At 34.5% G+C, this 24929-nt stretch overlaps 1 protein-coding gene across 5 annotated transcripts; it reads right to left on the reverse strand.

The window, feature by feature from the left end:
• Window positions 1–17107: 17107 nt before the first annotated feature.
• On the reverse strand, window positions 17108–24586 carry LOC103499562 (ras-related protein RABA4d). Of its 5 annotated transcripts, none has more exons than XR_007822859.1 (4): window positions 23971–24586; window positions 23794–23860; window positions 23656–23713; window positions 17602–17693 (listed from the first exon to the last, which is right to left on the reverse strand). XR_007822859.1 is itself a non-coding variant. In XM_008462579.3 (2 exons), exons 1-2 carry the CDS (start codon window positions 20981–20983, stop codon window positions 17249–17251), a joined length of 672 nt encoding a protein of 223 aa, XP_008460801.1. In that variant the 5' UTR covers window positions 20984–21556; the 3' UTR covers window positions 17108–17248. The 5 variants fall into 5 exon arrangements, 1 of the variants encoding a protein (XP_008460801.1); XR_007822858.1 differs by having other exon boundaries at window positions 23656–23716; XR_007822857.1 differs by having other exon boundaries at window positions 23794–23870; window positions 23971–24585.
• Window positions 24587–24929: the final 343 nt, after the last annotated feature.

The following is a 24929-nucleotide window of genomic DNA, read 5'->3' on the forward strand; positions in this document are numbered from 1 at the left end:
TTCTCATAATATCTCGAGCATGGAATAAAGTGTGTTTTAAAATCTGAAACTTTAAAAATTTAACTAAAACTAGAAATAGCAGGTTCAAATAAATCTCTTGCTTATAACAAATCTCTATTTTTAAAAACATACATGCTTGGTAAACTATATTCATAAATCTCATGAAACTTAAATCATACTTTGCTTAAATCTCTAGCTTAACAAGAAGTTAGTAAATTCAGTATACTCAAGCTATTGTTTATAAATAGTTCTTTGTTGGCTAAGTTCCATGCTTTGGAAATAATTTTGTAAACTTAGTATGCAAAGCATACACATTTACTCAAAGCATGCTTAAATTATTTAGCTAATAAATTATGCTTAAATCCAACATTTAAACATATTTTTGTCGCTTACAGACTGAAGTTAAAACTCTCATGTTTATCGATTTATCTAATATATTATTGACCTAAAAATCAAAAGATATTTGAATAGTGCAAACCTCCTAGTTTATTGATTCTACTTTTTTTGAGGAAGAAATAATGATGATCAAAGGTCATCTTCAACCACTAGCCTAGACACAAATTCTAGATTCCAACGAACTTTCCAAAATCCATGCTTACATTCGACTTATCTTGTATAGTATTAAATTTCTTTTAATTTAAAGACATTTCAAGATAGAATTAGCTCTTACGTCCATCATGAAAAATGTAGAGAACCTTTTTGATCTTACAAACCTTCAAATTTCAACTTCCAATTCCCTTTCCACACTTCAAAATCTTCAAAATATCATACTGCTACAAATTAACCCGAAAATCTACTAAGCTTGTTGTTTTTCTCAAAACTTCTTCAGCTTCCCAAACATTTGTCTCCATGGAAGCCTAGGTTCTTCTTTTTAATTCAAGCAATTCTTTCCAATTCTTCCGTAAAAAGTTTGATGAAAAACTTGATAAAAATGAGAGCACCGAAAAACCTAAACACTTTGCTTCCTTTTCCTTTTAATGACCGAAAACATGGCTTTTTTTTTTTTTCTTCCGCATAAATGGTTTCCACCTCCTACTTCTTCTTCAACTTGGTGGCCGCTTCTCAAAACCCATAAAAATTCATTCACTTTGTTTAACAAGTTTTATTTAAAACTTAACATAATCAAGTAAATAATTATTACCCTTTCACTAAAAAAAATCATCAATGGTCTTGATTTCAACTTTACTTTCCTTTAAATTTTCTTTGCCCAACATATATAGATGTATATACATATTTTTATCCTTATCAACCTATATTTAGAAAACTTTTCCTTAAACGGATCATACTTTCGAATTAAAAGTTCAATCTCAAATACAACCTTTTTTAAGAAAACAAAGCTAGGTTTACAACTTTCACCAATTTCTTCGCTCATGTTATCCAAAGGGTAGTACAACCGCTATGCCTTTTTTATTTTTATTTATACTTTTGTGTCAGCTGTACCTTCATTCCATCTTGCTAACTCGGGTCTCATAAAAATATCTAACTAGGTGCATATTTACCTAATACATCAGAAGTCTTATTCTTTTGAAAAGTTCAAAAAATATAAGGCTGAAGTTGAGAATAAATTAGGTAAAATAATAAAGATACTTCGATCAGATCGAGGTGGAGAGTATATGGACTTGCGATTCCAAAACTATTTGATAGGACATGGAATCTAGTCATAACTCTTTGCACCAAGTACGCCTCAGCAAAATGGTGTATCAAAAAGAAGTTAACCCTTTTGGACATGGTTTGCTCATTACAAGAAGGGTCGACAGAAGCCAAGGCTGCGTTGGGAAAGACTACGTCGATGTAGAAATGCACGTCGACAAGTGTGTCATGAGAGACATGTCATGAAAGGCACTCTCGGAGCATGAACAGGATGATATTGGTAAAGGGTTACTATCGACACATTATTCGCCGACATGGTCAACACATCAGTAGTGGGGAACTGCCGATACTTGGTAACGACGTTGCCATAATAGGTTACTGCCAACTAACATCGTCATGTACATCGGCGTACATGAATCACCGATGTGGCATCGACAAACCTTCTGACTCCGTGTCGGCAGAACAACCATTTTCAACACATAAGGTGCATCGTGAAAACCTTATTAGAATATTTTTTATTTTTTATTTAATTCAAATTTTTTATTGCAAATCAGAATCAAATTCATTTTAAATTCATTCAAATACTAAAAACAATTAACGTAAATTTAATAAAATACCAAATACATATATATTAAAAATAATTAAAAATACACCTTGTAGTTTAGAAATTACATACATAATGAAACTAAAAGCTTAAAACTAAAAACAGAAAACTGAACATATAACCTAAGCGCCGGTGTCCCATGAAAGTTTCCTATGCCTTCAACCCTACAGTAACACGAAATTAAGTTTAAATATATATCACCAATAATATGAAATTAAAGAATGTAAAAGTTAAAAATTACGTACCTCAATGAAATCAAGGTCCTCTCAAAGTTCGGGAAAGTTCTTCAATCATTTTCCTCATTTCTTCCATATGGCGAGCTTGTGCTTCTATCAAGCGAGCACTTTCTTTGTGCTTTCTGTTACTCTCTTCTTCTACTACCTCAAGACGAGTTTTTAGCTCGTTAACCTCCCTAACATGGGTCAGCTCTCGCTTGACAGATGTAGATGAAGAACTACTAGCAGTGTGTCAAGACTTTGACTTCGGACCCCAACCAAGACGTTTTAAGTAGCCAGGTCATCTACCCAAAACGATCTCGCATATCTCGTCCCTATAGAGTAGTTGAGAATCCTTTGGGATAGGTTGGGACTGGAGTTCCAGCATTTGACTCTACAAATAAAATTTTTGTTAATTAAGTAGAACATGTAAATTAACTATTGTATAAAACAATACAAATGAAAGCTCATAAACCTACATACGCATCTGAAGCCGCTTGCGAAACAAACTAGTCACCCCAAGCGTACGTGTGTTGTCGTTGTAGAAACACTTGGCGTCGCTGTTGTGGTTGTAGGGTTGCTTCGCTTTAGCAGTTCTGTTTATCGACGATTGCTCCTACATGTAAACAATCAAATGGTAACATAAAAAAACAAATGAAGTGCCATTTGAGAACATTAAAAGTTATAAATCCCCTGAAATTATCGAGTGAGGTAGTGGTCGCAGATGAAGCGGCAATCTTGCACTCGATTTCTCAATTTGGGGGGTGGGTTAGCACGAGCTTGTTCAGGATCATCGAACTTCTTGAAATGGCGGTGGTTTTGGCCTCTAAACTCCTTCCACACGATGAGCATTTGATGCTTAACAAATTGAGTAAGTGTTGGATCAGTGAAATCCTGTATGAACCATTGTTGTAAAAGAAAAGTACAGACGGTTTACAGGTAAGTTTTAAATCATCCGTATAGGTAACATGTATGTACGGGTGATTTTAAAACTTACCTGTAAATCGCCCTTAACAAGCTCGATGTACTTCGGTGTCACATCAACCCGCTTATGAAAGCTTACTGGAAAAGTGTCTTCCATTAACATGTCGATGGTATTGCTAAAGCAAACGGCGTGTGGCAAGATAGGCTTGTCTTAGCCTGAAGCGATAGATATGGGAATCTTCCTATTTTGTGCGACATATCTATCCAACTCCAGGTTCCTAAAGTGTTGTTGTCTCCTAGGAGTGGGAGTAGTAGGTTGAGAGGCATCTAGGAAAACAAAATAATTTCAAAAACATAACAAAAAGACTTATGCATAAATAATTGTTTATGTAATGGTGACTAACTAGATGTGTCGTCAATCGATGGCGTGCTTGAAATGGTATTAAACTCCACGTATTAAAATCAAATAGATCATCGTTCTCATCGAAACCGGTGAAAAAGTTAGACATACTACCTGTGGACATATAAACCAAAATTAATTAAGCATATGAGAGTACGTGAAACTGAATATATAAAAAAAATAAAAAAACTACGATGCAACGTTCCCAATATTTCATTTTCTTCATAAAATGAATTACTACTGATTCCTTCAATATGGAAGGGGTCACTGTTAGTTTCTCATGGAAAGAGTCACTACTAGTTCCTTTATCAATTTTTTATATACCTCTATGCAAGTTCACTGGCTTTCCATGATACACTCATTCTGTGTAGAAGAGGCACATTCCAATGGTCAATAAATGTCTCTCCACACCCACTGATGAGTCCCAATTTGAGTTCATACATCTATTGCATGGACACCTTATTCGTCCGTACTCATCACGTGATACTTCGCAATGTCTAAAAATTTGAAAACTCCCTATCTATACTCAACCAATAACTTATTCATAATGTTCATTCAACTCTTGTCCATCGGTAAAGACCTAGAACATAAATATGTGTAATTATCTTGCACTAAGGGCAACCATAATTCTAACTAAATAAACATTCACTTACTTTTAATAAACAACTCATGTTCACAAATAATAAACTACAGGCTACTATAACTGCATGATAGCCACATCAAATCAATAAAAAGTTTCAATTAAATATACATTATAACTAAAAAAACTCAAACAATTTCAATTTAGAATTTAAATGACAAATATATTTACTTATTCAATCTACAAAATTTTATACAATCTACAATATGCATTATTCCCTAACATACACATACAGTATTTATAAAATCTACAATATACATTATTTTCCAAACGTACACATATAATATTTATACAATATACGATATACAATTTATACATACAATCTAATTTATACGTATAATATACAATATACAATATACAATTTATACATAGAATATCATTTCTACATATAATATACAATATACAATTTATACATACAATCTAATATATATTTTGTAGAAACGGAAAAAAAGAACAAAATACACTATTTTTACTGGTAGAGACGACAAACAAAATAGATGGCGATACGAGGATGGTGGATGGTGGACGACGGCAACGGATGACGGCTTCCTCAACACTCTTTTCTTTCCTTTTCTTTTCTCTTTTCTTTGTGTGGTTTTGTGTTCAGTGAGTCACAGAATAAAAATGAGAGGAGATCCCTCTACGCAGCCCAAAACATCGTGATAACGCCCCACTCGCGATGTCGTCATTTATGACGTCGTTGGTTCTCCAAGAACCGACGATGCAGTCACTTATGACATCGTGAGAAAGTCACAATTCTCACTTTGTGAGGTTCTAGCATACTTGAATTCAAGAAGTCGAATTTCCAGTTCATGTGTCGATACTGTAAGAGAATGCTTGTGATTTCACAGTGTTTTGGTGATACAAATTTGGAGGATCATTCTTATAAGAACAAGGCAATTCGAATTGGGAACATCGGCGTAGAGGTATGTTTATTCGTGATTTAATTGTTTATGCATGGTCTGTTTACGTTGTAAGGGTTGAAATAAAAAAAAATTGTGTCAATTCCGCTGCATCTAGCCCTAGTTTGTTTTCCAACAAATGTGGCATGACCGTTTAGAACTTTGATGGATTATACTTATGCGGTCTTTATGCAACGTGTGCTTGCTTCAGCCATTCCACAATACTTAGAGGAACCCTTGGCACCACTAGAGCAAGACAATCTTGGCATTTCTGATCCTCGCGAAAAAATATAAATTTGGAATGCTCTCTACCTTTTGTAGTTATTATCTTTTTTTTTCTTTATTATTCTCATTTGTACTTGTACATTTAATTTCTTATTTCTCTGTATGAAGTTTATATTTTCATCCTTTCTTGTGTTTCACTTTTCCTTGTCAAGCAAGCATTACGAAATTGTATTTAGGAAATATTTATGGTGTTCTATTAGGCGAATAAGCTTTACCTTAAATCTCGTTTGTAAATTTTTTCTAAGTTCGCCTTATCATTCACTTTTAGCAATGAGGATCTTGTTGCGCTAAAAAATTTGGGGGTGTGCGAGGTTTGAGCTGAAGCGTTCGAAAAATCAAAAGAACCTATCTCAACAATTTATTAATATTTAAAAACTGAAAAAAAAAAAACTAATTCTTTCTATAACAATTCAATTGAAATAAAAACTCCAATGTTGTCACCTCTCAACCAAAAATAAGAAGCAAAGCTTCAAAGAAACTAAGAATAGAAATAAATAAGTGAAAATAAGAGCTATAGTTGTAAAGAGAAACATATTCATAGAATACCAATGATTTCCTGATCAACGTCTAATATAATTAAGTAATAAAAACTTCGCCTGAAGGAACCAACATTTTTTTAAACAAAAGTCATTTCTAAAAATGAAAATAAGATTTTCTGGAAATGAACAAGGTATTTTGAGACTTAAGCTTGCCACGTTTAGAAGTAGAAAAATTTTCATGTGAAAAGTACACGAAAAGAGAATGAGATGCTAAGAATGCGAGTTTGATTCAAAACACATAATGAGAATAGTTTAGCGAAATCAATAAAAGGGAGGAAATCTTAGGACTATGGAGTGATGTTTGAGGACATCATTATTTAAAATTTAAGGATGTGATAACTTGTACAAATGCAAGGTATTATGGTCTTTTAGATATAATAAATACAAGTTATTATGGTCTTTTAGATAGAATAATGAAGCCTTAACGTGAAAAAAAGGATGAAAGCATGTAGCAAAATGATAGAATAAGATGATTACGAGTTACAAGTATAAAAATAGCAATATGCCTGTTTATCACAATTTTCATGTCCAAATCCAGCCTTTTTAAGAGAATTAAAGAAAGAGGAGTATCTAAGCAACAAACGTCAAGCAATGAGATGTGTAACAACCATGTGATAATGGGAATGATGCTAGGCGATCCACATCACTAAAAGACAAGAATGGTTGGTAAGAATGTCAGAAAAGGATGATAGGTACGTCTGCAGCGCTGCACAACTTTATCATAGAATTAATGTCCAGATGATGTTAGGTCTCATCAGTCATTGCCTATAAATAAGAGGCTACCTCCTCAGAACAGGGTGTGCGAGAATTTGGAGAGCAAGCTCAACCTCATCCCTTATCTCTTTTCTATGTTTTAGGTGAGTGTTTAAAGCTAGTTGAGAGGAATTCATATCCTTCAGTGTCATAGGCAGAAAATGGAGCCAATGAGCATAAGAAATTATGCTCAGAGGCTCGAGCCCTTTCTTTATGCTTTCACTTGTATTTTATTTTTATTTTGTATTCGTAATTTGATCCCCATGGCCAAAACATCTAAAATTTTATTTATAAATGCAAATTTCTACTACTTTAATTCTCGCATTTCTTTATCTCTTCACAACATTAGCTATTTGTAAACTTGATATAATGCAAGGCATAATTAGTACTAGAGAATATAGATGTTTGTATTATTCATCTTATTCTATTAAGTATTGAAATCAATACCTCCTTCTATTTGAGAGAAGTAATGAAATATGGAATGTTGTCACTCGAAAGAGTGATGACCTGGACTTAACTAAATAGGCAGTGACAAGAATGTAATAAGACAATCTTATCACTGAATTCCTCCTTAACATACATATCAGAAATGTGAGTGTATGATAAGGCATCGAGAGGTGCTTCCCTTAACATAGGATGAGTTGTAAATAATGTGATTACGTGATTAGATTTAAATCATCTGGTAACTTTGAGTATTTGCATTTTGAAAGGCGAGCAAGTATGAGGAAAGCATCGAGAGGATGCTCAACCTAAAATTGACCTTGTATTTGTGTTGCGTCCAGTTACATAGACATTCCTTCATCTACATCGCCTAAACAAAGCTAAGTCCATATCACGTATAACCACTACCACCACCTTCATCTTGTTTCTCCATGTACGTATAGTCATACTTAGAGTAGATAATACTATGGATATACGTTATATTGTATATACACCGCATTGAATTAAATTGCATGTAATAGCCTTGAGTAAAATGATTCCTTGTGTTTGACCTTGACTTACCTAAGAAACCTCCCTTTCGCTTACATTTGGGCAAGTGAGAGGAAAACTTGTATGTAAATTACATTTTTTTAGACATAGCAACGCTTAAGTAGGTGTCAGCCTCTTTATCGCATGACCCTATCTTAGTCGTCTAGCTTAGTTGCATACTTAAAGCACAAATTCCACATCCACTGTAACGTCCCGAATTTTTTCGAGGTAATTTTTATCATTTTGTGTGATTTTTCAAAAATTTAAAATTTTGGTGTAAATTCTCGGGTTCCTTCGAAGAGGGTAGAAAAAGAAATTTAGGGTTATGAATTTCTTTAAATTTAATATTTTGTAAATTGATATAATAATAATATAATATTAATTATATTATTATTATTATTTATTATTATTATTATTATTTAATATTAATATTATTATTATTTAATATTAATAATAATATTATTTAATATTATATTCACTATTTAATATTAATATTATTATTATTAATTATTATTATTATTATTATTATTATTATTTAATATATATATATATAATATTTTTTTAAAAAAAGAACAACCCTAGCCGCCCCCCCCCCCCCCGACTTCATCTTCTTCTTCTTCCTCCGTCTTCGCCCGACAGCCCGCCTGCCTTCACGAAGCCGACGCCGCCACCTCTCAATCCATTTCCCGCCATCACGCGTCCTCGCCTCCGTCCCCATCTCCATCATCGCCTCCGTCTCTGCATCGAATAGCCGTCGCGGCCGCCTCCATCTCCGATCTCCTTTCGGTCTCAAGCAACCACGGATCTGCCGGCCGTTTCTGTCTCTACTACAAGCGACATCTCCTCCTCCGTGTGCCGTCCGGTGCAACCCATAAGGTCCAGGCTAAACCGCAGACCGTCGTCGCCGTCGCTGTGTTAATTTTCGTCCGTCGTCGCGCGCAGCCAATGTAGCCGTTCACGTGTGCTCCGGGTGTTTCGAGCGAGCCGAAGACCGAGCCGAGCTGCAAGTCGAAGACTAAGCCGAGCCGCGAGCCGAGAGTCAAGTTAAGCTGAGCCACGAGCCGAGGGTGAGCCGAGCCGAGCCGAACCGAGTCGAGCCACCTAAGCCATTTTCTCCCTCCACTTCGGGTCACGATGAGTCTTCGGTAAGGATCATTTTAGTGAATTTCCTAATGTTGCTATAACCGTTTCGAGTTTGAATATTGGAGTAAGACTTGGTCCTACCTTTCGTTCCTTGAAGGTATTAGGGAGTTGACGCTCAAATTCTCGGGTTTCGTGGCAGGCTTATTTGGAGATAGCTTTCCTTTTCTCGGGTAAGTCAACGGATGTTGCTTAAGACCATTTAAAAATGACTTCTACTAGTATCATCGTTTAAAACCCTTGTGTTTTCGTTTAGGTGGATCCGTTGAGCGTGGACTCGATCGAGGGGCATAACCAAGTATTAGGTAAGGGATTTCCTACTACTGGACCTCGGATCAAGGCTGGAAGCATAGTAATCCACAGGGGATTTCACGTTAGTAACTGTACTGAATGAATTGATGCATGTTTGACTATTTGGTATCGTTGTTATGCTCTTGTTTGAGTAAAGGTAACGTGACCGCTAGTTGTAGCTTGTGTGCCATCGGGTGTGAGGAGTTGTTTACGGATAGACACCGATGCCAGATGTTCTGTATATTGTAGTTATGTTAATGGACTACGTTGTGAACTGGAATTGTATGTCGATGGACTTTAAAGTCTTAAGGTTAGGTATGTGGTAGTCTATTGTCTGGATATTGATCATGGAGTTATGTCGTGGAAGGACTATGGGTCCGATTCTGATTTGACTGATTGACTGGATCTAAAGAATATCACAATGATGTGTGAATTAGATACGCATGTAGCAATTGAGGCTATGGTTGTTTAAACCTATACTCTCTGACTGACAAAGTCTATGACGAGATTGCAATATGAACGTTGTCGGAGCGTGATTGTCGTAGACGGTTTAGTATGGACTGAGAGGTAACGGTTAGCTTCATCTATGGGGTAGTGTACCTTACGAATAAGTGTATCCTTCGGGATCACCAGACTGATACGTTCATCCTTCGGGATCACTAGACTGATATGTGTATCCTTCGGGATCACTAGACTGATATGTGTAACCTTCGGGATCACTAGACTGATATGTGCATCCTTCGGGATCACCAGACTGATAGGTGTATCCTTCGGGGTCACTAGACTGATACATGCATCCTTCGAGATCATGAGACTGATATGTGCGTTCTACGGAACCACTAGACTGTTTACGTAGGGTACCCCTGAATAGGAAGTTAACTATTGTTTCCTAACGGGCCTAGTAGTGGGTCCCTTACTGGGTATATTTTATACTCACCCTTTTTCCTCTTTGACTTTTCAGGTAAGGGTACAGCGAGGGACAGACCGACGAGGGGCAAGAAGGATGCGTGAAGGCCATATGGACGCGTCTGGTTTTCTTTATACTTCCGCTGATGTTTTTGTTACTCGTTATTTTCATTGTCGGGTCGAGTCATGTTTAGAATATTTGGTTGTGATTTTGTTGTTGATGAGTTGAGTACTGTATTTTGGAACTCTCGTGATTTTGATTTAAAATAGGGCCCGAAACTGTTTTGTTTGTATTATATCTAAAACGTTTTTAATGAATCGTAATCGGTCCTTTATGAGTATTGTTATGTGGTCGAGTCTTGGTACTGAGTAGTGACCTCAGCTTAGTCCGAAAAGTTGGGTCGTTACATCCAGATAGCTTAACACATCATATACAACAAACAAGCAAAACACTAGCAAAAATTAACCTTCGAATTCTTCGAGTAAAGAGGATAGATGGGTTTGTGGGTTATCTTTCTTGAATTTATGGAATTAAATTAGAGAGAAAAATAATTGAGAGATATTTATTTTCTTTCACATAACTCTTCTATGTGATGAAAAGCAATTACATTTTTTCACCTTTCTCTATTCTAGGTATAGATATAGAAGATGGCAAACATGGAGAGAATCTAAACCTACGTATAAGGATAACTCCTATGTAAGGGAGTTACATTTTTTATTAATTAAAAATATTTTTATTTAATTTAACCATTAAATTAAATAAATAATAGTTAATTCAAGGGGTTTTTTAAAAAATATAGCAAAGTGGTAAAATATTTACACTATATACAACAATTCTAAAAACGGAAAAAACCCACAGGCCAATAATGGAAAATACCAAAAATGCCCTAATCAATACGCGATTAATCGATCAAACGCATGCTTGTAATCTTCTTCTAAACGAATCATGGTACACAATCGTTAGATAATAATACATGATCTTGTAGTTTTTTTTAACAATAAAAAAGTTGCTTCAAACTTAAAAGATCGTGTTACCATACTAAACGATCGTGTTGACTATGGTAAGCAATCATTTAGATCATATCCACATGATCCTGTAGTTCTTTTTAAACGATAGGAAAAAAGTTTCAAATCTAAACGACCTTGTTGACTATGGCAAACTATCATTTATATCATATCCACACAACCATATAGTTCTTTTTAAACGATGGAAAAATAACTTCAAATCTAAACGATCGTATTAACCATGGTAAACGATTGTGTTGACAACGATAAAAGATCACTTTAGATTATGTCAAAATGATATTTAAACAATCTTGATATTCTTGAATATGAGGAAGAAGAGGTAGCTTCAAAGAATTTTGCCGAAAAATAGTGAAGATGAAATAGGTGATTTAAACAGAAGAATAAATCATTTTAAAATATAAGAAAAAAATCTAGAAGTGGAGCTAAAGAAATCTAGAAGAGAAGATGAATAAATCGCAAAAAAGAAGAAGAAAGATAAGTGACGAATTGTCTGCAATATTCAACGGCAAATCTGAAAATATGAAAATATTGTACTCGCTTCATGAGCTTTTGCTTTTTGTTACACAGGCTATAACTATTTTCGTGTTTTGTTACATTCACGAAAATTAACATTAATTTAATTAACTAATCAATTACATTAATTATTGGTAGGTTTTTTCAAACACAGGAAAAGAACAAACAAACTAGCTAAACTCTTTAGAAAAAAAACCTAGTGGACCTACAAATAAGAAGCTTCAACGATATTAAATTAATTGGACAAACTCTTTAGCTGCGTTAATCAATATTCGTTAACTGTGTATACACTCCAATGAATACTCACAACTACACTTTTCTCACTGCAAATATATTTATTTGTCCTTATATATAGACCAATAACAACAATTTAGCTCTTCACAAGTGTTTGTAACACCAGCTGGATCCCATTACCATTTTACCCTTAGGCTACATTTAAATCCTTAAATATTAGTTCTCCTCTAATGAACAACTTGTTTATGGTCCAACTATTAATCATAAACTTTCTCTCAGGCTTGTGAAATGGTAGGATTTTTTGTTCAAGTCTAGGAATCTTCATTTAAGGGAAACACTCATTTATTTATCCTGAAGTTAAAAAGTAGTGAATTTCATCTTGTAATATCATGTTATCAAATCCTCATCTGATCTTATACCCAAAATAGAATGCTTATTAAGTCAACAAACTGGTCACTTTCAACCATACAAATCAAAGCACAATCTCCCAAGAACATGAGTCCATAATACACTCAAGATCAAGACTAAGTTGCTATGTCATCTTATTGAAATTGAAACCTATCTAGTTAACGAAGTTACATCTAGTAATTATTATGTCATGGTTCGATCTTAAGCAAGCTTATTACATAGAATACACCATTCATATGTACCCTACACGAATACGTTAGATCATTGCGTTTGTCTCAAATACAAGTGTGTCGTATTCATAGTCTCAACAAGCTCAGGAACTTAATCCTAAATGGATTAGGTCATAACAACTTATAAATAAGCCATGAAAGCTTTGTGAAATACTGATGGGCTCTTGGTTACTAAAGGAAATCCACTAGAAGTTCGCCCTATGAATCCAATCCTTCTTTGCATAATATATAGTATCATTTTTATTTCAACTATGCATTTGGTATTCATCTTTTATTAAGAACCTTGGTTGTATGAACCTTGGCTTATGACGAAAAGTTCCTTTATCTGCTTATTAAGAAGGTGAAATATGTTTGGCATGTACTTAATGAATGTTGACTAGGGTTTATTTTCTCCAAATTTACAGGTAGTTGAAGAATCTGTGGACCATAGGATCGATCAAGTCCATTTATGCTTTAGTTTGATTAGATTATGAAACACATACATATTTACAATTAATTTATCTTTTGGATTATTGTAAAACTTTTACCGACAATGTAATTTACATTTTTTATTACCAATATAAAGCTATTTCTAAACATACGTAGGTAATGTTGAATTCGTGTAATTTTTCTTTACAGGAGATATATATGATAGAAAAATATGTGTTGTGAATTGAAAAATAACTATGTCAAATAAGTGTCGACATATAAGCATTGATTAAACAGGAACAATGTCGTGAAAACACATTTCTTGACAAGAATTATGTGTAACGAAACATTTAAACATGACAATATATTGGTGTTGAGTTATAGATAAAGGTGACACATTTAATGCCTTAATATAAAGATATTAATAATGATATATTTCTGTCGAGTTGTAGATAAAGGTGACACATTTAAAGTGTCAATGTAAAGGTATTAATGACAATATATCGGTGTCAAGTTATAGATAACGGCAACACATTTAAATCGTCAATGTAAATGTATTGATGACAATATCTGATTTTGAGTTATAGATATCAGTGATGTGTTTATTGCATCAAGGTAAGAGTATTAATGACACAATCTTGGTGTCATCTAAACATATTTAACAACACTCTTTTCGAAGTGTTGTTAAATAGTCTTTCTTGACAAGGACTTCAATGAAGCAAAACTTGTGTCATTGAAACTCTTTATGATGCAAATTTTACATCGTTAAAATCTAAATTTTAAAAAGATTATCATTTCAATTTTATCCAAATGAAATGTATAGGATTTTGTTACCTCTCCAACTATTTCACTATTAAGTAGAGTTTTATTGGCCCAAGCACTCATATGTTAAAAAGAGGAGAAATTAATCCAATTTGGAGTTGTTGATGTTTATATAATCGATTATAGAAAAAAATTTCTAATTAATTTTGAATAAACTTTCTTCCTATCAATCTGGAAGTTCTTTCTCAGATATATACAAGGAAATGATTCAGTTCCTAGTGCCAAAAATCCTAATCAAAGATCCTAATTTTCGAACCAGCAATCAAAAAGATTATGGAGTAAGGGTATTTTTATATAGTTTAACCAATTATATAATTATTACATAATATATTTTATACTATACCATTTCGTTTTCTAATATTTGGAATTAATCTTGATAACTAAATAAAGATAATTATATATTTTTTTAGGAAAATTTTCATATATATAACAAACGGGTAAAATATTTACGATCCGTGTAACAAAGTCCATGTAGTTAGTCATTTTTTAAATACTACAAATTTGCCATTCCCTTTTATCGTCTTTCTTCTTTGTCTTTTTTCAACTCTTCGTCTGCAAATTTTATCGTCTTTTCTTTCCATCCTTTTCCTTTTTTTTAGAAACTGTTATTTGGTTCAATATTGATCTATTTTTTTCAAATTTTTATTTAGTTGTTCAAGATCGTGTACTAAATAAAAATATACAATATTTGAAAAAACCGTCGTTTAGATTTGGACGATCGTATACAAAAAATAGTCAAATCTGAATGATCGTGTACAAAAAGTCCTAAAAAGAATTGTTTAAATTAGGGTAAGCAAATCTAAACGATCGTGTAAAAAAACTAAGCGATCGTGTACAAAAAATAAATGATTGTGTAGACAAATCTAAACGATCGTGTACTAAAAGAATCTTAAACAAATCATTTACCAAATCTAAACGATTGTGTACCAAAGAATTTTTAAAAAATAAACGATCGCGTAGTAGAAAAATCGTTTAGCCAAATCTAAATGATTGTGTACCAAATCTTGAAAAAAAGTCGTTTAGATTTATGGTAGCCAAATTTAAACGATCGCGTAACCAAATTAAACAATCGTGCAACAAAATTAAACGATCGTGTACAAAGAATTGAAAAAACAAATCATTTAGATTTGGCTATCTAAATCTAAACGATTGTGTACCAAACAATAGTCAAATCTAAACAATTGTATACCAAATATATTACACATGTTGTTGACGACATGGTGTGTAACCAAATTAAACAATCGTGCAACAAAATTAAACGATCGTATACAAAGAATTGAAAAAACAAATCATTTAGATTTGGCTATCTAAATCTAAACGATTGTGTAACAAACAATAGTCAAATCTAAACAATTGTATACCAAATATATTACTTACGTTGTTGACGACATGGTTGACGAGATATTTTTGGTATTTTTATTGTGGGTCTGTAGGCTTTTTTTCTTCGAAATTATTCTATATAGTATAAATATTTTGTCGTTTTGTTATATTTTTTAAAATATCTTTTTTTCTATATAATTATATATAATATATAGTTTCTCTATTATCAATATCTAACTATTATTACGTACTTAAATATAATATTTTAATTGAATTATGGGAGATATATTAAATTTTTACAATACATGAACCGCTCCCTCTAATCTTTTTTCTTCCTTTAAAATTTTCATTTTTATAACTTAAATTATATTAAAATGTGTCTCACAGTTTGAGAGAACTAGGAGAGAGGCCAAAGAGGTTCAACGATTAAAAATAAAATTAAAAAAAAGTTATTATTCATCTATATTAAATCATAATTTTTCAATCAAAGTTTTGATACAACATGTAAACTTTAGTTTCATGAATTTATAATAAAGTCCTAACATTGTATAAAGTTATAAGTGTCAAGATCCTTGAACTAGATGTACAAATAATTAAGTTCAGATAAACAATAACATACCTTCATTCATGAATGATCTTTTTGAGGAATTGTATTTCTCTCGGTTAGCCTTCCTTTATAATTTAATTACGTTTATTTGATGAGGAAGAATGAATTACTTATAAACACCACATATTATGGTATTTAATTAGGATATTATTTTTTTATCTAATGAACCTAATAAAATAATAAGTTCGAAAAAGATAAAATAGCATATAATGCATATAAGCTATATTAATAATAATATTATATTTAAAATAAATATGAGGAAATAAAAGAATTAAGGATATCCAAATAAACTAATCCAATCCATAATGATGCATTGGAAAATACAAAATGAAGAAGCAAATACAATGAAAACATTAATCAGTAAGAACGATGAAGTAACAATTAATGCAAAAACAGTCCATTGAATTTCTGACTTTAACTTTGAAGTAGATGTGCAGCAATTGCCACGTCGGTGTATTATCTTTTCTTTGTTGTAAGGTTATGGTTCCTTTGGCTTTCATAGAAACAAATTTACCATATTGTCTTAGGTGATTATTTTGCATCAACATACGTGGCCTTAGCAAAACACTGGATTTTTAAATAGAAGCTAAGACATGTGTTTAAATATAGTTTTGCCATGCACACTAACAAACACAACCCCTTATAGACTAAATAAATCGAAAAATCAAGAAAAGGTCGTCGAAAGACATTCTAAAATAACTAACCACCACATAATTCATCTTCTAATGGGTGAATCTTAATTTTTAAAACAATTATATGAAAAATCATTTTTTTTTCAGTCTTAGTCACACATTTACTTTGTTATAAACCCTAATCAAGTAAAAATGAAGTAAATTTGTTTCAATTTTAGGCGATAACTTGACCTTTGCAAACGGATTTTTAGGTACAAAATTATTCCGAGTTCTAAAAATATTAAAAATTAAAAAAATTCAAAATTTCTTTCCTTTTATTTATTTATTTATTTATTTATTTTTTTACCAAAAATCAATTAGATATTAGAATTAACGATAGTTTTGTAATAAACGTCGAACAATTCAAGGATATCCAGACACTAATTGGAATATATCATAAAGGCTGCCTTTGCCAATGAAGTTTGACAACAGTAGGAACCGGAAGGAGGCATCTCTGGATCAACTTGAAATGATGATTCATATATTTAAATATGGATGAAGTTTTCCAGCGTGCATTGTCCATAGACCATAAAGAAGTTTAGGGTTGGGAAACTTGAGTTTGTTTTTAAGATTATGATCCACTATTAGATGTAAAAATGGTTGTTTGGTGTTGGCTTTTGTTGAAATTTTTGCTTTGAATAGAACTTGGGCTAGGAAAATAATTATCCTCAGAAATCTTTTCTTGGAAGAGAGGGAGAGAGAAAGAGATCATAGCTTAACTAATCCTTCATCCATGGTATCAAGCCAGTCACTCTACAAATAACTAATACATGAATTTTTTTCTTAGCATAAATCCAATTGGAATTAAAAAACAATGTCACAACTGAAATGATTATGGAATTATGTGAAATTCATGACGCAAAGCAACAACCTTTTGTCCCAGAATCCTGGTCTTGTCCAGGCACAACTATATTAGTCCCTTTAAACAGGGCTGGATTCGAACCAATATCTATCTCTTCCCCAGCTGCAAGACTTTTCTTGCTGATTATCCTATAAATCTCTGTTAGAATTGTGAAGAATGCAGTTTCGACATTCGTCGACTCCAGAGCCGAAGTCTCCATGAAGAACAGGTTTTCTCTTTCAGCAAACTCTTGTGCATCTTCTGTTGGCACCGCTCGGAGACTTCCTAAATCGCATTTGTTTCCGATGAGCATTATAACGATGTTCTTATCAGCATGCCCTCTTAGTTCCTCCAGCCACCTTGCCATGTGGTCGAACGACTGGCGCTTCGTCATATCATAAACTAGCATCGCTCCCACTGCACCTCTGTAGTATGCACTTGTCACTGCTCTGTACCTGGCAATGCGGAAAAGGGCATAGTTTTAGAAACTATAGTCAAATTAACAGCAATGCTCACAAAAAATGTTATTTCATCAGATACGATGTTCTTCATGCAAAACAAAAGTAATTAACAGCAATGCTCACAAAAAATGTTTTACATAAAAATGTCAAATTTACGTATGCTATTTCATCAGATACGATGTTCGATCAAATAACAATCCAAACAAAGAACCTGACCAAGTCAAAACGAGAACTTTTTGAGCGTAATAGCAGCCACAAACACCAAATGACGTATGTAAAACAGAATATTCACAAGTCAATTTTGATATCAGCAACTCATAAGTTGGTTTATCAGCAACCAAATGGAAAATATTACAATATAATACAAATCCTAGCTCGTTGATACCACAGGGCACAGGCTCCTAGCATTTTAAATGTCAAACTTGTTTCATGTTAGACAATTATACAACAACGAGGCTGTTTAATTATGAATTTAAGAGTAGATAAACTTAAAACATAGAATATTTTGTTTGAGTGATAATGCAAAGATTTCATCAATGTTACATCGATTGTGGATAAGTCAGACAAAAAAGTAATGAATACAGATTATTGATGGGATTCAAGATATCATAACTTGTCGTTCTCAAATCTGACTGAAGGGATTTAATTATATGTATCAAAGCCAGAAAGAGTTGAGAAATGGATCATCATTTTACCGCAGTTTCTTCATGCAAAACAAAAGTATTTAAGGTGGCAAAACTTTAGAGAGGTCCACAACTTTCCTCGGCTTCCCTCAGCTTTCCCACAACTCTTCCCTTTCCCTTCACTCAAATTATGCCTTTCTCACTCCCCATACATTTATGTTCCCATCTAGTGATAACGAAACTCCTAACTAGCTATGCCCTTCATAAATCACTCTTTATGATTAGCTTTTCAATGGTTACTCTATCCTTCATCTCGTTCTTAGAATACAGGAGACGAATTTTACGACCTATTAATTCTTTTATTTATAACTATGTTACCCAATCCACTTTCTACAACGTTTAAAATTGAGATATAGTTTCTAAATCTTGTACTAATTGCATATTTACAAACATTGAAAATAGAAATACAACTTTGTTAATCATTGAGTATCTTGTTTCCAAATCACTTACCAAATGCACCCTCAGTTGTTGCTTAGGGGTTTGATAGCTGGGGTTCATTATAAGTAGAGGAATGGGGAAGCAATGTCATAAAAAATTGTTTAGACTCGAGTAAGAATGTCATGCCCCTATTCTTAACATTAATGTCTTATCAGCATTGTCGCCAACTTGGCACTGCCTTCATAATTTTCTGGTACCAGATGAACTGAAACTTAATATCATCTAAAGAATGCAGCATACTCGTTTTGTTAGAGTTTGGTCCCCAATGACAGAAAGTTGTACACCAACCATCGATATAGCTCACACCGGAAACATATAACCTACTTTCTGCACTAGTGCAACTCAGCATCAGTCAGAATTTCCAACATCTTCCAACTATTACACAAGGTGCCCTAAGATTCAGAATCCAAACTCGACACCTGATGATCCCAACATTCCCTTGCATCCTATGCGACTAGACAGAGTCATCCCTATCTTGAACACCTTCTACGAGTGAAGACCATCCTATATGCCAACATGAGTTCTTTTAGCATTCTACTAATTCTAAGAGTGCTTTATGCCAAAACCAACATAAGTTCTTTCAACATACTTTGTCCTCACTCAAATGCTTCCTATGAAAATTACCAGTAGGTCACCCAACAAAAGATTACTCTAAACTAAAAATGCTTAACATTACAATTCTTATGAATGAGTCACCAGAAGAGAAGGTACACTTCATTAGTATAGGTAGGAACTTTCAATTCTTTTTAGCCTTTCTTAATTATCTTTCATATCCTCAAAATCCCTCTAGTTTAGATGTGATTTCAATTTATTCATGTCTCCCCCTTAAATTTGGGCATTACTGATGACTACTAGAACTTGCATCCATTTGTTGAATAACCTTGACATAACCTTTTTCTTGGAAGATTCATCCATCCATTTGGAACAGCTCCATAAAAGGAGCCAGCTTTAGACTTCTTGTGGGTGGCGCTTGTCTTCCTCCTCACCATCTTACTAATCTCTCCTTCATTAAATTGTTCAACAATCACCTTCCCCTTTATCAAGAATGCTTTTGTCCACTCCTCACCAATCGTTCACTTCCCCTTTTTTATAGAGAGTCGTTCACTCCCCTTTTTTCATCTGCTTTATCTTACATTTATGCTTTACTTCTCTCCCGTTTTATATGCATTTCCATTGATGGGCCACAGTAAACCAAACTCCAAACTATTTCCACGGACATAACTTGCACCCTTCACCTTCACATTAGCTTTCTTCTAGAAACTCACTCTCATTTCTCTTCTGAGCATATGTAAAACAAACACATTGCATACTAGTCCTATCATAATAATTTCATTTAATCTGAAACAGCACAATATTGCAGCAAAGCTGCAGTTAAATATGATAAAAACAGCAAAACCTAATATCATCAACAGAAGCCAAGGAGGAAATATACCTAGGGAAAATTTAAAAACGAGTGAAAAACAATTTCAACCAGACATCATTTTCAAATACCATGTTTCACTTCTTCAGATGATATCCTCCTAAAGCTTGGTTTTTCACCGTTACTGACATTCCTTCCATTCCAAACACTACAATTGAGAGTAGACTAGGCAAAATTAGAAAAGTTGAGTTAAAACTTAACACCCCAACACAATTCCGATCACAACAACTGCATTCAAACACCAATAGGATATCTGCATTCTCTCTGAACAGCAACAACGACAACAACAACAAAACAGGTTATGATTCTATTGGAGGATTCCAAACTCCTTGTTGTCAAACTATATCTTGTGTCACACATTCATTCATAATATACAACCTATTAATTACCACAAAAGCTCAAAAGCTCATTTGGATTTTACCAATTTCAATAGCTATCACAGATCCAAACCCCTTGAACAATGAAGTAGTCCAAAAAACCAATGAACCCCACAAAAGAAAAAAGAAGGGCACAAACCTTTCTTGTCCTGCAGTATCCCATATCTGGGCTTTAACTGTTTTCTGATCAATGACGAGAGTTTTAGTCTGAAACTCGACTCCAATAGTAGCTTTGGAATCAACGCTAAATTCATTCCGGGAAAATCGAGCAAGGAGCTGTGTTTTGCCGACAGCAGAATCTCCGATCAACACAACTTTGAAAACATAATCAATCTTCTGATTATAATCCCCATATAGATTCGACATTCTCTTTCTCTCAAAAATCCCACAAACCCCACCTCTAAATCACGCAGATTAGACGGATAACAACATCACAACTCAAACCAAATTGCCCAAATGCCTCAAAATCGAGCGTAAAGAGAGAAATGTGGGCAAAATAGTTGGGAAGGGAATTGGAAATCAGAGCTGGAGTTTGAAGGGGAAATTTGAGAGAATAGTGTGTGGATTTTGGAAGCTGGAAAATGAAGAGAATGAAGGAAGAAGAAGAGAGATGGAAAAGAGAGCGAGAAGTGGAAATGGAACAACGGCCATTGTGGGGTCGCACCAACGGTTTTGTGGCCTTTACCGTGTAAAATTAGGCTTCCAATTCAATTTTATTTACCAAATTCGTTGTCATTTTCAATCTCCGCCGTTCATCCAACTCACCGTTACCTCATCAAAAATATTTTTAGGCTCTTTTGTCATCTTTTGTGTTTCATTCTTCTCTTTTATTGTTATTTTCTTGTTTCGTTTCTGGTAAGAGATGTTAACAAAGACTACATGCAAATTTTGGAATACTAACAACGTTGTTTCTTTCTTGTTTTCCCTCTTAGGTAAAATGTCATAAATGTTCTCACCAATCATATATACTTAATTATATACTACTGATATAAACTTAATATACTTGATACTCGTTATATACTATTAGCATACACTTGATATTCACAAATACACTATCTATTTGTTTCTCTTTCTCTCTATCAATTGGTTTTCAATTACGAAAAATTAAACATTTTTTTTTTATCGATACATATGTTTATACTTTTGATACACTTGATTAATATACTGTTCACATAATTTACGAGGATACACATGCTTACATTATTGGTACACTTGATTAATATATTGTTTGATTGATAGGATAAGGTTGTCGCTCGCAAACTAAGATCCAATGTTATATGATGTCAATTCAACAATATGTGGTTGACATGTTCGAAGGTCCAGTAATAGAATCTCTTACTGGAGAGATTAACTTAAAATTAAGAATCAGCTATCAACCAAAATTTGGGTTGAAACCAATTCAACCTTGATTGAAAAAAAAACAAATCTAAGATCAGTTTTTTCAAAATTTGCCAAAACCTTCAAAGAAAAGAATCCAACTTTAATTTTCAAAAATTAATTTATTTATAATAAAAAAATATTTAATGGGTATATCCAAAACCTAATAAAAAACCCAACCCAACTCACCAAAAATGTGGCTAGAAACGACTGAAAACGACTAAAAAAGGGGCAGAAAAAAAGCTTGGCTTACGCACAGCTGAACTTGGATAGAGGGGGCCTTGCACACGGCTAGAAGAGGAGAGGGAATCGTAAGGCTCGACTTGGCTGAAGGGACGCGCTTCGCTAGAAAGGGAGAGACACCGACACAACACAGGCGAAAGGGACACCGACACGCGAATGGAAGGGTGGCTTGGATTGAGTCGCACGGCCAGAAAAAATGATCGGCTTGCCGATAGACGACCTCGACTTGAAGAATCTTAGACTTCACCTGCAATGTGCGGCAACTTTAATGGACAACAGGTGGCAGAGTCGATGGTAGATGACAACGGACGATAGGTCTTCGTGGCAGAGGTGAGGTGCAGGTAGTGCCAACTAGGGTTTTTATGAGGAAGAAGATGATAAGATGGGGGTGCACGAAGAATGGGGCTGTAACGACCCAACTCCTTATACTAAGTCGAAGTCATTACTAATTTTAAAAAAACAAATAAAGTTTGTAAAGTTTGGATAAAATGAAACAAAACCTCAAAAATTTAAATTATTTAAAAGTCAAATCAAAAGTAATTTGCGATATGTGTAAAGGTAAAATCCTAACTCGGACCCTATCTAATTTTAAAGAAATAAAATAACAAATAAGGAATAACTAAAATGCAAACATTTAAGGTCTAAACTCGGATATAAATCGGAAGCAAGAGATCCCTATGGCTAGCCACGGTCACTTCTAGTCGCTCACCAGCTTGCCCTTACCCTTACCCCTGCCTCTGTTTGAAAAAAATGAAATGGAAAGAGTGAGTATAAAATACTCAGTAAGGGACCCACTACTAGTCCCGCTAGGTGCCTGTTAACTTCCTATTATAGTCCTGAAAATGGTACCCAAGAACTGACACGTTCCCGAACACGTGCAACATGTGATCCCGTAGGAACAAAATTTGGTCTTCGGTGACCCAAAAGAACACCTAGGACAAACTGGTCTTTAGCGTACCCGGGGGAAACACTAAGACAATCGGGCTGTGAGGATCTCGTCGAATCACTCGAATCATGTCTATATCAATGCCAGACTGGCGGTCCCGTCGGACTACGCAGTCTTAAATAGGTGGTGATCCCGAAGGACACCCATGCAGGTACGACTCTAATAGGATAAGCTAACATGCACCCTAACCATAGCACACACATAACATAGCATCATCACGTCATCATGTCACATCCTATCATCACATCACATCCTATCATCATATCACATCACATCATCATGTCAAAACATATTATCATATCAAACCACATCATCATGTGATATCATATCATCACATCTAATCACATCATCATGTCATGTCATATCCTCATTAATTGACATGTCGTTATTCAGTCCAATCATCAATGTGCATAACTAAGAATGTATGCGATCTCTTAATTCTACTCGTAGGGCTAGTAGTAGAATCTCTTACCTGGAGATTTGCTCAACGAGTCCTAACCGCAAGGTCACGCTTTTCCAGCAGCGACGTTCTACTGGTTAGAACACAAATTTTTCATAACTTAATCAACAATCGACCAAAGACTTCAAACATTCCATTGAAGTAACTTACCTTAGGTCGAGGTTGCGACGATTGAGCCCTTAACTGGAGAAGTCCCACGCTCCAAGATCAATTGGTCCTAGATGTTCCTTAAGAGAAATAATTTAATTTTAACCCCAAAATTAAATAATTTGAGATCCAACAAATTTTAAATGTTTAGTTGGGTATTCCAAAACCCAATCAACTTACCAAACTAGTTGAAAAGGACCGGAATCAGGCCGGTAGCTCAAAAACAGGTGAAGCGGCTAGGCGGCTCGGCTAGAAAGCAGAAAATGGCTCGGACAGGCGGCGCGCGCATGCAGGACGACTCGGTAGGCATCTCGCACGTGTAGGGCGGCTCGAAAGGCGCGACGTGCGTGCGACTCGGCTACTGAGTAAGCGCTGGCGCGACTTACGATCGGCTCACGGAGAAGGGCGCGGGTCGGATCGGTGCGGATCGACTGGGGTCGCAGGTCGGCGTGCGTTTCGCTCGGGATTACTCGACTGGTGTAGGTGGCGCTGCTTGGTTGTGCGACGGAGGCAGCGGCGACCGGTGAGGCTTTACGATGGGCGGTGTTTGGCTGAAGAACGTCAGACGGAAGCGGCGCGCGGACGAAAATTTGCTTTGGCTCGAAGCTACGAATGGAGGACGACGCGACTTCAATGACGGAGGCGGCGCACCGGAAGAAGTCGATCGGGTCGGACTGGCGGCGGCTTCGGCGGTTCGCAAAGGAAGGCGGCGGCGGCGCTAGGGTTAGGGTTTGGTCTCCTCCCTTTTTTTTCCCTTTTTTGTGAAGAAGATGACCCACTTCCCAAGACCTATTTAACCAATAATAAAATACATTTATTATTATTTTCCTCCTTTTCCTATTCCTTTAAAAATTCCAAAACAACCAAATCTTCTCTCTCTTCATTTAAAACTCATCAATCTCCTTTAATTTCAAAATCAACCAATCACATCACTCCCTTATATATATATATATATATATGTATATATTTCTAAATAAAATATCACATTATCTTAAACCAAAATAATTCAATTTTTCTCTCTCCTAAACCCAATTATCTTATCTTCAACAAATAACTCTACCAAATTTAATTATCCAAATAAAGAAATTATTTTATCCCCAAAACTTAATTAATTACACCACCAAAATTTCATTAATCAA

Source organism: Cucumis melo, chromosome 8, assembly GCF_025177605.1.
Source record: "Cucumis melo cultivar AY chromosome 8, USDA_Cmelo_AY_1.0, whole genome shotgun sequence".
In the NCBI taxonomy this organism is placed as follows: domain Eukaryota; kingdom Viridiplantae; phylum Streptophyta; class Magnoliopsida; order Cucurbitales; family Cucurbitaceae; genus Cucumis; species Cucumis melo.

What these genes read in the sequence shown, in the direction of transcription:
- LOC103499562 (XM_008462579.3), bottom strand. Translation starts at nt 20,983, where the DNA reads ATGTCGAATCTATATGGGGATTATAATCAGAAGATTGATTATGTTTTC. An exon ending in GATACTGCAGGACAAGAAAG is followed by an intron (nt 17,694 to 20,756) that starts GTTTGTGCCCTT and finishes CCGCATTGCCAG; the next exon opens with GTACAGAGCAGTGACAAGTG.